The sequence below is a fragment of the Sciurus vulgaris genome (assembly GCF_902686455.1).
Source record: "Sciurus vulgaris genome assembly, chromosome: 5".
Classification (NCBI taxonomy): Eukaryota; Metazoa; Chordata; class Mammalia; order Rodentia; family Sciuridae; genus Sciurus; species Sciurus vulgaris.
Genome location: NC_136465.1, coordinates 87,040,081 through 87,054,268, shown reverse-complemented (window position 1 = coordinate 87,054,268; position 14,188 = coordinate 87,040,081). Strand labels below are relative to the sequence as shown.

Below are 14,188 nucleotides of genomic sequence, written 5' to 3'. Positions count from 1 at the left end.
CTGGGGGTCTTGGAAAATACCCCCATGGATAAGGGGGAATATTATCTCATACATTTTGGTTACAGTCATATGAGCTAATAAATATAAAATACCTTACACTGTGCCAGACACTAGTCAACTACTTTGAAATTTCTGCTTTCTGTTACTTCAATTTGAAACTGAGAAGCCAGCTTTTCAGCAGGTTGCACATCTTCAACTTTAGTTTTTCTTCACTGAGCATCAGTAGTGCTATATTCAAGGTTTAAATAAACTAGGAACTATGTAGATATTGTGTTTATGCTAGTTGGTTAATAGGTAAATGTTAAAATTGGTATTTAAATTTTTTTATTTCCTTTCAATTATTTATGTCCTATAGCACACTTTAAGGAAACACAGATACAGAATTAAGAAAGACCTGAATTCAAATCTGAGCTCTGTAACTCAGTATCTGTGTGACCTCGAGTAAGTTACTAAACTTATCTGTATCCCACTGTAAAAATGGAGATAAACTTTATCTCCCACATTTTGGTAATACATGAGCTAGTTGATATAAAATACCCTTTACTCTGTTACTAGTCAGATACTTTACAGAATTAATCCATTTATTTCCCTTTTGTTAATGTACATTTTCTTTAAGAATGACAGCACACACATTTACTTTCCTCAGTTCTTTCAGTTACATTTTGAATTTTCATTTTCTGCCTTATGATATTGACTACTTTCCATTCTCCTTATTGCATATTTTCCTTCTATTTTATTACCGTTATTTGAGTGTTGAAAGGTTGTTTGTGTTTGAGCTCCTAGGAGTTCATGTTGAAAGTGAAGCATTAAATCGATACTAAAGAAAAGAAGGGGATTTGATGCTTTCAGTTTATTGACTTAGTAAAATATGACATCAATACACATTGAAGGATCAGTTCAAATGTCATCTCCAAGATGTCTGACATAGGTATAAACATAGACGAAAGGATCTATTTCTCAACTATGTTCTCAACATAAATCTAACCTAATCCCTGACCAAGTACAACCCTTTGCTTAGTGAATTAATTTGAGTTTTATAGTTCTATGGGTGAGGTTGCTTGTTAAAAATGAATTTCTACTGTATCAATTAATTAGGGACCACATGATCCCATCATGGCATAGAGTTAAGAAATTCTGTATGAGGCAAAAAGTGAGTCCAGATTAATAATTTTTAAACTCTTCACTCCAATTTCGGGGAATCTCTTTGAGGAATTCCAAATCCAGTGGGTAGACAAAAGTGCAAGGGAGACTAAGGCAGGGCTTACTTAGCCCCTCTCCTTAACTAAATCATCTAGAGCTATTCTGTTTTCAGTTTCATTCTTGGTTTGCACATGCAGTATATTTTTTGAGGGTCATGTCAAAAGTATTATATATTTAACAACTAATATGCACAATTACTTATACCCTCCAGAAAGAATCATCATATTCATCCTCAAAAAGCCTACAAAATTGACATAAAAGGATATACAGATGCATTAAATGAAAATAATTCACAAGGCAATTTATTACAGTTGAATGAAGAAGTATCTGAAGAAGAAAGTGTTTCCAAGGTGACCTGGATCTTGAAGACTGTAAGGAACATAGCTTAGCAAATAGGCTAAACAAAACAAAACAAAAAAGGAGGTTCTAAGTAGGGAAAGGTAAGCAATGAGAAAATATATTAGAACAGAATTTAAAAATTGGATTGAGATGGCTACAGTCAAGAGATAGGAAAGAGTGAATTACTTTCACAGGGCTACTTTATGTAAATGGTAAAATAGAAAAACTGGAATAGAGAGAGATTTGACATACATCTTAAAATAATTGAAAAAAAAAAGAGAAAACTATAACTAGATGAAATTACTAGTACTTGCTTTTCCAATAGTGGTGGAAGATTGTAGTATGTTATCCTCAACTCTCCCACTTGGCCCATCCCTCAGTAACTCAGGGGAAATGGAGAAAGGCCCATTATGATTGGTGGTTCCTGGGAGGGACAAGGTTGAGAATTCTTACAAAGTAGACTTCACTCAAACCTGATCCTTGCCCTCTTCCTTTGAGAGCCATGCTTTAAGGACTGGATTGAGCCAGGCTTTCAAGTTGACTGGTAGTGACAAGACCCCTACTGAAAACTGCTATGCTCGCTGCACTGGTGGGACTTCTCTCCAGTGTGACCCCTTCGTGTGTTGCAAGCTGATGGCTCTAATGCTCACGTGGTCTTTCTGACTTTCCTACTCAGTGCACTCGTTAAGTCTTCTCCCCAGAATGGGTTTTCTGTTGTACCCTAATTATACCTGAAGACCTTCCACACTTACGACATTCATAGGGTTTCTCACCATGGTGAATTCTCTTCTGTATAATGAGGTACGAGTTTTGTTTGCAAGTTTTCCATGCTTATTGCATTTATACAGTTTTTTGCCTGTTTGAGTCTCTAACGTAGAATAAGTCGTTTACTCACCTAGAATGCTTTAACATGGTGCACTAAAAAGGTTTTTTTCTGGTATGGCATGAATTTCTCAGTGTCACCATGTTCAGAGTTGAATAAGATGTTGAATAAAATGTTAACTCTGACTGAAGACCTTGCTGTGTTCATTGCACACATAAAGATTCTTAAGAGTGTGGATTCTCTGATAGTTGATAAATTTTCCATCAGAACTGAGAACTTCCCTACATTCATTTCAACTGTAAATTATCTCATCTCATTCTTCAGCAGGATTGGAGGACAGATTAAAATGTGTCACAGGACAGTGTAACCCTCAATGTCTATTAATTTATGTGCCCACAGGTGTACAGTATGTGCTGGCACGATAGATCAGGGCACATGGGGCCAGGAAGTGGCTCTGTGTAGAGCAACTTCTGAGCCTCAGGGAAACCCTGCCAGCTGTAGGGCATTGCAGGGAAAGAGTGCAGTCCCAGTCATAGATTGAGGGTGGGTGACTCTCAGGTTAGTGACCCCTGGCCCAACCAGCTCATCTGGAACCCCTAAGAGTCTCCCCACAGTACTAACGCCCTCCATCCCCAAGGCCCAAACGAGGTAAAACGCATGTGTAATTTTAATTGAAAAAAATCACTTTGCTCCTTAAAACATAAACCCACACACACACACACACACACACACACACACACACACACACAAACCACAAACTTAGAAAGAAAAAGCAAACACCAATACTGAACCTCCTGATTCCAATTCTTTCTTCCTTGAAATGCTGTTTCTGTCTTTGGCATTAGCCTATAAACACTGCTAATAATTAAGGAGTCATGTAAATGTAAAGAATTAGTGATGATTTTGAATGTAGTCCAGATAGATATGTCTCAGTTTATGGAATTTAATGCCTTATTTGTTATTTTTCAAAATATGTTTATAAGCATACCAGGAAAATTTGTAGGACATCTTGATAGTAACAGAGGCATGAAGATGTTGGTATCAAGTTTTTAGCAAACCTGTTTAGGTTTATACTAGTAATAGTATAATAGTATAACTCTTCTACTAATTATTTGGTTTATTTTCTTGACTATCTAATGACTTCACTTACTAGTATTCATTGTGCATGCATGACACCTTAACCTCTTCACTTTAAAATATCACTTATCAATCGTTTTCTTTATTAGTGTCTTTCTACTCTCTGATTTTTTGAGAAGGAGGAAATAAAACTTAACAGGAACAAAGGAGAAATAAATAGACTGATGGAGGAGGTACCACGTGACAGGATTAGGAAGAGATGACTTTGGACATTGTTAGTCTGATAGTACTAGGAAAGCCTTTTCAGGTATGAGTAAAATCACAAAATGTAATATAGGGCATACTGGCATATGGGTACCAGTTAATTTTAAATTGAATATAAATGTAGATGGTGTAGCTAATAATATTAGTGTACTAAACATGGACATATGCATAGTCTAAATAAAGTATGAAACTGTAACCAGCTTTCCCTGATGGTCCATCTCTCAGTGACTCAAGGGAAAATAGGGAATGGTCTATGTATGGGTATCACCAAATCAACTACTTTGAATGAATTAAATCAATTCAGTACCTTTCTTAAAATTTTTTTTTCAATGAAAACAAACTAACAAACCATACAAGGCCAAGGAGATCCCAACTGCTCATAGTATGTCAAATAGAGCACATAGTATGGATGAGATTCAATTATTTTTTTTTCTTTAAAATAATTCAAATGCCAATTTATAAATTCTTTATGTCATTCCAAAAATATATGGTGAACTTAGCAACACGAAACAGAAATATTCAACTTATCTACTGACTAAGTTGACTTACATCATGATCAATCCCTTTGATACACAGGGCAGGGTTCAGAGGAAGATGACAGCTATTAACGTCTTGAAAGAATTCTTCTAGTCTGCCAATCTCTTTCCTTAGTACCTCCTATGGAAAAAATTATTTGACCAAAAATAAATATCTAAGAAACTAGACTCTCATGTCCATTATATTTTTCTTCTATTGGTTAAATAAACTCTTCTATTCAGATATGGCACACTCAGTTGACTTTGGGGCCTGATACTTTGTAATCAAGTATCAGGAGGAAGTGAACTTAAGACAGTGGGAAATGTTGGGGATAGGGGAGAACCAAAGAGTGCATGCCCTTTCTCAAGGACCTCATATTCAGTTAAAAGCAAATACCAAGATACTATTCTGTTCAAAGAAAATACAATGGGTTGGACTTGACCTGTGGCCTACTAATTTGTAACTTCTGTTTCAAGTCATTATCAACATGATTTTTTTTCTGATAATTTTCTGAAATCTTAGTTTATAACTCTCAAGATTTACACTTAATAGTAATAGTGCATTTTAGGAAATATTCACATACATTAGTGACAATAATGATAAAAAATGACAATTGTATTATGTGGTCAGAAACAATATGCTTGAACAAATAGTTTACTAGATGTCAATCAGCATATTATTTATGCTTAATGTGCATTATAGTATTAATAATCCCATCAATACTCCACAGAAACTGTGGAAGGTCAGAGATCACAAATGATACCTTTAGAATTGTGCATCCTCTAAAAAAATAAAAGAGGTAGAAAACAATCACAATTGATCATAAAACAACCAAGCTCCTTTTAGTTCAATTTTGAATACTCCTTAAAGCCAATTTTGAAAATAAAGATATCAGAGTCATAATGTTTAACTGACTCTCAAAATTTCTTAGCTCTTACCCTTGGCTCACTGGTAAATAATAGAATCTGCTGTTCCCAGAATCTAAAAGAGCAAGGTGGAGACTGAGGTAAAATATCACTATGGGATTTTTTTTCTGTATCTGCCCTTCTTGCTGTATCTGCAGTGGGTTTGCCTGCCGAGTATCATGGAGGGGATCTCAGCTCCTTTCATTTAGGTTAAACCTTCTCTAATTTGTATTGTTATGTTTAGTCTAATGTTCTTTTTAAGTAGAAAAAATAGCTATCAGTAACTTAAATGGGGAGAAACTCCAAATGTCTCCTTGATCCCTTGATTTTTCTCTTCCTATTTTCATATGAAGAGTTGTTTTCACAAAGCTGTCAGTTAAGGCAAGAGAAATGTATTTGAATGGATATTGTCAATATCACTCTGAAACGATGCGAATTGTCACAAAAGGCACTAGAACTAAATAACTGTAGCACGTATCACAAATATTTAAGGGATTTTAAAATATAAGTGATAAAGATCAAACTTAGAAACAGATTTCTGTATTTTTTAATTTTTAATTTTTAAAAATTTTATTTTTGGTTGTAGATGGACACAATACTTTTATTTTACTTATTTATTTTTATGTGGTGCTGAGCATTGAACCCAGTGCCTCACACATGCTAGGCAAGTGCTCTACCACTGAGTTACAACCCCAGCCCCAGACTACTGTAAATTTTAAACCAAATTATTTTACTTGTTATCAACATTTTGTCCATCATTACAAAACAATTAATGAGCTTTCAGTAGTGTGAAGAAATCATAGAATTTTTTAAATTTGCATTGTAAATTGTAAGATTTTCCTCAAGGTTCTTTCTTTTAGCCAAAATTTATAGATTTGCCATTTGAAAATAAAATCAACATTTATGATTTTTTTCTTTTCCATTTTCTCCTATGTAGGTGAAGCAGATTAGTTTCTGGCATTTCTATTAAATGAAGTGACTTCCAGTAAGAAAAATCCTAGTATGGGAAAAAATTCTGGGACACTTTGCAAATTACTATTTTCATATAATTTGGTTGAACAACCTTGTTGATTTTAGACAGTGAATGGAGAAAAATCTGAGTTCCCTTGAGGACAAGACTCATGTTTTAGTCATATTTCTTTCCTTAACTTCAAGTCGGTAGTGAGTCCTCAATTGTTATTGAATAATGTTCCTCATACAATGGATGAATGTCCACTATTTCCTTGCATGTTGAATGTTGAACTTAAGAGAACCTTACTTAATGGTCTATATCAATGAAGGGAACTATTGATGCAGATAATTAAAAAGAGCAAATGTTCTTCTATTAGACCAAGGAAAGAATAGCAAGGTTCACTATTATAATCAGCGAGAAAGAGGCTCAATATTTTAATTATCATCTAAGATCTTAGTTTAAAAATATCACTAACTAGAACACTATTAATTTGTTTCATTTAATTCATTTTATTTGTTTTAGAAATAAATAATTTTTTTTTTTTTTTTTTTTTTTTAATGTGGTTTGGTTAGGGCAATGTTAGGAAAATCTACACTCAGGTTTTGTACCTTCTCTCATAAGTTGGAGTAGTGCCGCCATTTTAAGATTATATCATCAGGCTTTTGTGCGTAAACTGCTTTTAAGTTTGTCTTTTATTGTCCTTTCTGTGCATATGGAACTTATATCACAAAACTATGTCCTGGTGATAGACATTATCATTAACTTTAGGAAAGTTAAATGGAAAAGAAAAACACTTGATAAAAGTAATTAAATGTCTTATCATTAAGTATAGTCAAAGAATTTTTTACTAAGCTACGAAATTAAAATTTAATTGAACCAAAGTTAAGAATAAAATAATTTTCACGACATTAAGATTGGTTTCTTAACAAACCTGTCTTCGAGGGTCACTGGCAGACTTGACTTTTTCTCCAATATCTCCTAGAATTTTGATAAGTTTCCTCTCCTTAGAAAACTCATCATTCAAGGCTTTTCCTGCACAGAATTGGAGAGCAGCCAACAGCTTCTGATACCAGCTTTTAAAATAAACTTCATTCTGTGCATCTTTTAGCAGCCTGAAGGAAAGAGAGAAAAAGAATTCTGGTATCTAAGGCTGATTTTTAACCACCAGCAGGAACATTAAGAGCATTTCAGACTAATCCGTATGGGTGGCTTTGGGCAGTTTAACAGCTAAGAATGGGAGAAATGCTGTTTATTTGTGGGCAGTCATCAAATTCCATCTGATGGCTAATGAGATTCCAAGAGTGAAGAATCAATGAGACCTTGCTTTTCTCATTTCAATTCACAATGCACTTTTTCTTTCCACCTTCTTAATTCTGTAGCAAACACTTATCTCAAGAACATCTTCAACTTATTAAAATATGGACAAAGAGCTTTAGAAATAGTTTTTTATAAGTGACCATGCTACGGTGTGACTTAATCATTCAGCACAGCTTTTTCTTCTTTTCTTTAAATTATAATATCCCCACACGGTCACATATCTAGACATTGCTCTGTTCTCCATCACGTCACTTAATAACCTGGAGGCAAGAGCATTTTTTTTTTTTTCTTTTTTAAACTTTCAGACCTTTCTGGGCTCAATCCCAATTCTACAACTTATAACATAACTAGGCTGAGATATTATTTCTTCAACTGTAAATAAGTTAATAACTCTGATTAAGGAGAACTGTAGAGAACATAGAGTGAGGTACACATTTTGAAAATGTTTAGCACAATGTATATACTAGGCAATCAAAAAACATTAGTCCATCTGTGTCTTGCGGCCTCCCCAAGTTAACTACTGTTTGCCCTGCAGTCTGCTCATGTCATGTACATCAGAGGCATAGAGCACAAGCAAGAATACTTTGCAAGATAATGGAACAGTGACAAGTATTTGATTACGCTGTCTTCCATGTGACAATTTCTATTGCTTTCACAACAATTACAATGTGCTAAAACTTTTACTTTCTATTATGCTCTAAAACACTGACATAGAATAAAAAAGACTAAGTCTTCTGAATCTTAATCTCTCTTAGATTGATTCTTTTAATTCAAACTGGTCTTTAGTTTTCCCCTTTTCTGAAAAATAATCAGCATTTAAGAAACTAGAAGAAAGGAGAATGGAATCCTAGAGGCAAGGAGTGGTGTTTGGTAGGGGTGTGTGTGTGTGTGTGTGTGTGTGTGTGTGTGTGTGTGTGTTCTACATTTCTAATTTGCATCTCTGCTCAATATGTATTCTGTTTTGAATATTCTAACATATTCATTATTTTTATTTGTCCAATGTCTTCTGTTATTACACACTTAAATTTAAAAATTAGTTGAGCAATTCTGTACTTCTTGAAAGTGAATGCCTGCTCCTTTGCCATCCACATGAAGCTAGGTATCTTTAAGAACCTCTTTTTCTTTCCCAGTGAAAATACAAACATTTTGTTTTTCCAGATAACAGTTCTTATTTATTTCTGTAATGTATTAAAGACACATGTAAACACACACAAAAAATCCTCAAGGAGCTAATGATGTATTACAGGAAAATATACTCTATTGCTTCCTGTGCATTTTCAATGGAAGCATAGTAGACCGTGAAAGGTTTTCCTACTCAGCCCTATGATGAAATTTTTGAAACATCAGACATGCAATGAATGAATTACATCATTATTTGGAGACTCTAAGAAATGTGTGTTGGGTGCATGTGAATGCAAAGCTGCTAATGTAAGCATGCACATGTAAAACTTCAAGACATTTTATGAAGAATCATATACCTCTTGGATTCTCACAGTACTTTGAGAACTGGGTAATGTACCATTTTATAGTCTAGGAAATAGGAAGTTGATGAAGAGAGTATTTCTATATCTTACATCAGTGTTTGCCACCATTTTTATACTTTGAATATTGAGTTTCTTGTTTTTTGAAGCATTTTTAACCTGTTCTAGTACATAAATATAACTCTTTAACCACTCAACTACTGCCCACATAATAAAAAAGAAGTTATTCTGTATGGATGAACTCGACAACATTTTACTAAAATAATGGAAGAAAAGATGTATTTTAGGACTGATGTCATAGGGATTGCCAGAATTGTATAGTTAATTTGTGTTCATAATAATCTTATTTCTTATTCTACTAGAAATGAATTTGCGTCTCTCATGAGCAATATACTTGCTTTACTGCGGCTCAAGGAGAAAACACTCAGTTTGATTCCTTGTTCAAAATAAAATGGAGTGTAAGAGATTTGCAGAGAGAATATGTGACCGTGTTCTAAAAAAACATAAAAGCTCAGAACACTCAGTGTATTCTGTTGTGATTATTTTCCTTGGAGAATGTACTTCATTCAAATCCTGCATCCCTGCCAGAATTACATGCTTTCCTGGTGAGATCTGGTTCAAGCTCTGTAGCTTTTTATTTGAGGTATAAGGAGTTTGTTTTTACATTACAGAATGGAAATCATACAGTGTTGGTGATGACCAAGAGAGGTCTCTTATTCCATTGCTGCACCCTTAGGCACAGACACCATCACTGACAAGAGAAATTAACAAGGCCCTTAATTTTCAACTGCAGAAAAAATGTCCTACATAGTTTTGGGTGGAGGGTTTCTCTGTAGGTGTCGATGACCTTCCTCATAAGGAAGTGGTAAGTCCCTCATACTGTGGATTTCACCCTTTCCCTCTGTTAATAAGGTTATGGAAAACAGCTGAGCACCGTTCTTTGAATACTACAGAAATCATTTTGCAAGACATTGTAACCTGAGAGAGGGAATATTGCTTATGCCAAATAAAACGTCTAAAATTAGAAAGTTAAGGTCAAGGAACTGAGGAGTATTAAGTAGAACTTGCAATTAAAAGACTAGGTTTTTGAGATGCAGGCAATGTGTTCATGCACGAACTCTGAGGTAAATCTCAAAATTGCAGAGACCTATTTACCTGAATGTCTGCAAGATCCAACTGTGTTTCAATTTGATATTGTTTTGTACATGTGTCTGAATGCCTTATGGACTGTAAGCTATGGCAACATTAAAATGAAATAAAGGCAGAAAATTTAGATGATTAAAGGAGATTTTGACAGTGTTAGTTTCCAAAAGCAAAGAAGCAAGAGTGAAGGAAACATATTTCAGGTGACAGCACATCTGTTAGAAGGTATTTGCCCAAATTAAGTGGATTATGGTAGACTCAGAGATACCTAAGACAGTCACAAACCTTAGCCAGCATGAAATGGAGATTTCCTTGGATATTAAAGCTTTTCTCCATTTCATCATGCATATCGCTACTTCTGGGAACATGGTGATTGACTTGCTAGAGCCACAGGAAACATACAGTAGTTCATATTTCATCAGTTACCAGCGGGACAGAACAGAGTAATCATACCATCTTTGTTCTCTTCGCCTTGGAACCCACTTCAGTCTTGCTCTTAATTTTTATTCTCAATAACACAATATTTCACATCACTAGGGCTGCTTGAGATTTTTACTCACTCGTGTATTTCCTGTGGATGAAGTGGGGAATCAGCAGTTCTTTTCTGGTATTGAATGCTGCTTTCCTTCTTCATCTACAGGAAATACATGACTGGGTGAAATCTCAGGCAGCCCCCATGGTGTGGGATATTGTGCTGTTAGGAACTATCATTAATTCATCTTCACTGTGATGGGAGATTTCAGGTCAGCCCTGGACTGCCCATTTCTTTCTGTACCTGTTGCTATTATCTGTGGGCTGAGGTATGTGGCTCAGGAGACCAGTACTTAGTGTACATGGGGGGATCTAGAATGTGACTTCTTCAGGTGTTCCTAGGACACTGGGACTGATAAAGACTGACATCCAATATATACATGGAATTTTTAATTGTAAGATTTCAGTAGTACAGTTTTCAAGTAAAAAATATCTCTTTAGCATTAGCAACTTATTTTTACTTCTGATATGATTTAGATCTAAATGCCAGCACCCCCCCTCCCCCGCAAATCTTACGTGTTAGGCAATGAAGCAATGTTCAGAGGTGAAAACATTGGATTAAGAGAGCTCTAACCTCATCAGTGGGTTAATCCACTTGATGAATTAATAGTCTGAATGGACTACTTGGTGGTAACTGCAAGCAGGTGGATTCCTTGTGGCTGGAGAAAGTAGGTCACTGGGGACATGCCCTTGAGGATCATATTTTATCCTTGGCCCTCTCTCTTTTTTTTTTTCCTCTCTCTCTCTCTCCTTCCTAACAGCCACAAGCTGAGCAGCTTTCCTCTGCCACATCCTTCTGCCATGATGTTCTTCATCTCAGGTCCAGAGCAATGGATTTGGTCAACCATGAACTGGACCTGTGAAACTGTGAGCCCAAAATAACATTTTGTTCTCTAACTTGTTCTTGTCAGGTATTTTGATCTTAGTGACAAAAAAAACTGACCAACACAACTTTTAAGTGGTTAAGACATTAATTCAATGTTTCCCTCTACTGAGGAACTTGGTATATACTCCTTGAAAAGGATCCATCTGACTAGCCAGTTGTTAGAATACTGATTCACTCTTTTAGAAATACTACCCCTAAATGTCTACTGAATTTTGCATATAAGGACCATTATGTGGGACAAGGCAATTGTTATGGTTTAGATATTGTGTCCCCAAAAAACTCATGTGTGAAACAATGAAAGACGGTTAAGAGGTGAGATGATTGGGTTATAAGAGCCCTAACCTAATCAGTGCATTAATCCCCTGATAGGGATTAACTGGGTGGTAACTATAGGCAGGTAGGGGGTGGCCGGAAAAGGTGGGTCCCTGGGGGTTACTTCTGGAGTATATATTTTGTCCTTGTTTAGCGGAGCATTTTCTCCCTGCTTCCTAGTGCCATGTTCCCAACTGTTTTTCTTCACCACACTCTTCCACCGTGATGTTCTGCCTTACCTGGAACCCCACAGAATGGAGCCAGCCACCAATGGACTGAGACCTCTGAAACAGTGAGCCCCCAAATAAACTCTTCCTCCTCAACTTTTTCTTATCAAGTCTTTTAGTCACAGCAGTGAAAAAATTGACACAAATAGCAGTTCTATAATTTTCAATCAATTATAATTTTGCAATATGTATTTATCAACAAACCACTTTGTAACAATTCAAATATAAAACTATTAACAAAGGGAACAAAGTAATTAAAGCTATACTCTAGAGATCATAAACATTTTAGAGCTTTTAAACATATGAGGGGGTCTGAAAGGTATATAACTGACTTGATTTTACATTCTTGCCATGATTTATATAGCTAATAATTATTACCATCTCCTAAGTAGTCTCTTTAGAATGTTATATGCTCATAGTTTTGATGGTTCCACTGTGCCCACAGTACATGGTCGATTTGATTTTTGTTCCCAACTCAATGCTTTCTCTTCTGAAGATCATACATCCATACTCTTTGCTAAGGGACTTCCAGGGCCTTCTTGTAGTCAGAGTATCTTTCTCCTGCCCTTGTCAGTTCAGTCATGGTATCTGCCTTGATCAACAGAATGAGACTGAATGTACACCCATGTCCTTGTAGATGCTTCAAATATGCTTTGTGCTTTGCTTTGACCTTTTGTACTTCTACTTTTGGTCTTGAAAACAGGTGGGACTGCTCTTCCAGTTCTGGACTGAATACCACATAGAACAGGACTGAGCACTGATGCTCAGAGTCTGGTGGAGCCAGATGGAGGAAGAGCAAGCCTGCAGCCTGCAAGCCACATGAGTGAGAAACAAATCTTGCTTCACATAAACCTCGAGGCAGTTTTGTTGCTATGGTAAAAGCAAGTGAAAATGCCAAATTTCACATTCTTTTTTCTTTTCTTTGATTTGGTTTTCACTTGTTTGCTTGAATTGCCTCTAGAATACAAAGCATATTTTTAAACATCCCCAGTGGTAGCCTAGAGGATAATTTGGGCCAAACCTAATTATTGAAAATAAACAAAAATCATCTGAAGCCTAGTCTAGTGAATTAGATGAGTGATCAATTTGAGTATAATTTCAGATAAAAAAAAAAAACCTATAAAAGCAATACAAGTGACTTTCTTTCATGGATCATAAAAAGTCCCGAAGAGTATTTCAAAAATGATTAGATTCTGCTCATTTGAACATGTATATTCTCTTACATTGCTGAAATTTTATTGTTTTTTTTTTTTTATTACAACTAACATGCTTTTTGATTCATTTGGAACTATGAATAGGCCTATCCACCATCTGCTACTTTGTCCAGCCAAGTGTTTGTCTATCTGATAGAGATTCTCTCAGAGTAAAATGGTGTTATACTAACAAGCACAATAGCAATGGCAGGATTTTGGGGGGCTTACAAAAGATAGGGCTAAACAAAAGGTCAGAAGGCTGAGGGCAGGTAAGGAGGCAGGACTGTGCCTGCTCTTGGAAACTATGCTCTACTCCAATGGCAGCAGCTGGAGGACCTGATGCTGAATGGTGACTGATGACATTGGATGAGCCCTGGAGGTGGCTATCAAGACCTAAGATTAAAGAAGAGACCAAACAAAACTGAATACAAACAAACAAAAAGCAAATAGAGGTCAGATAACTGACTCCTCAAGCTTATCAGGAAAGGGACTGAGTGGCTGTGGTACGATGTTCATTATTTTCCCTACTGGGTCCTTGTATGTATTTGTGTATGTATTTGTGTCAAGGAATGTACTTATATATGACCCCTTTTTGTGTGGGTATAGGGAGAGCTAAAACAAGATCTCCTGGAGAGGAGGTCCTACAGGTTACCTAAAGAACTCACACATGGTAACCTCTGAGAAGCTGCTTTTACAGTGAACCCACAGAAGATTTTGAATCTGAGCTCATGGACAAGGGATTGCAATTGCTTGTCACATCAAGTGCAAGGGTCACTTTCTCCTTATTCTATTTTTTTTAATTACCATCCCAAACCAAGAGAAATTAGAACTGAGAGAGAAAGAGAGAGAGATCAAGAGAGAGAGAAAGAATTAAAGAGCATGCTACAATCTCTACCCACTGAGATTTTCCAAGATAAAGGTTGGCTGGTGCTAGACAATGGGGTGGTGGTATTATGTCAAATGAGAGAAGAAAATGAAGTTCTGTATTGGACAACACTGGTGAGAGTTATTCTATATCTAAA

At 35.8% G+C, this 14,188-nt stretch overlaps 1 protein-coding gene across 1 annotated transcript in view; it reads right to left on the bottom strand.

Moving 5' to 3' along the window:
- The window catches only part of PIK3C2G (phosphatidylinositol-4-phosphate 3-kinase catalytic subunit type 2 gamma), a 376,626-nt gene that overhangs the window by 123,142 nt on the left and 239,296 nt on the right, over window positions 1-14,188 (bottom strand). The window contains 2 exon segments of the mRNA XM_079141521.1: window positions 4,253-4,360; window positions 7,008-7,188. Coding sequence (XP_078997647.1) covers window positions 4,253-4,360; window positions 7,008-7,188 — 289 coding nt within the window.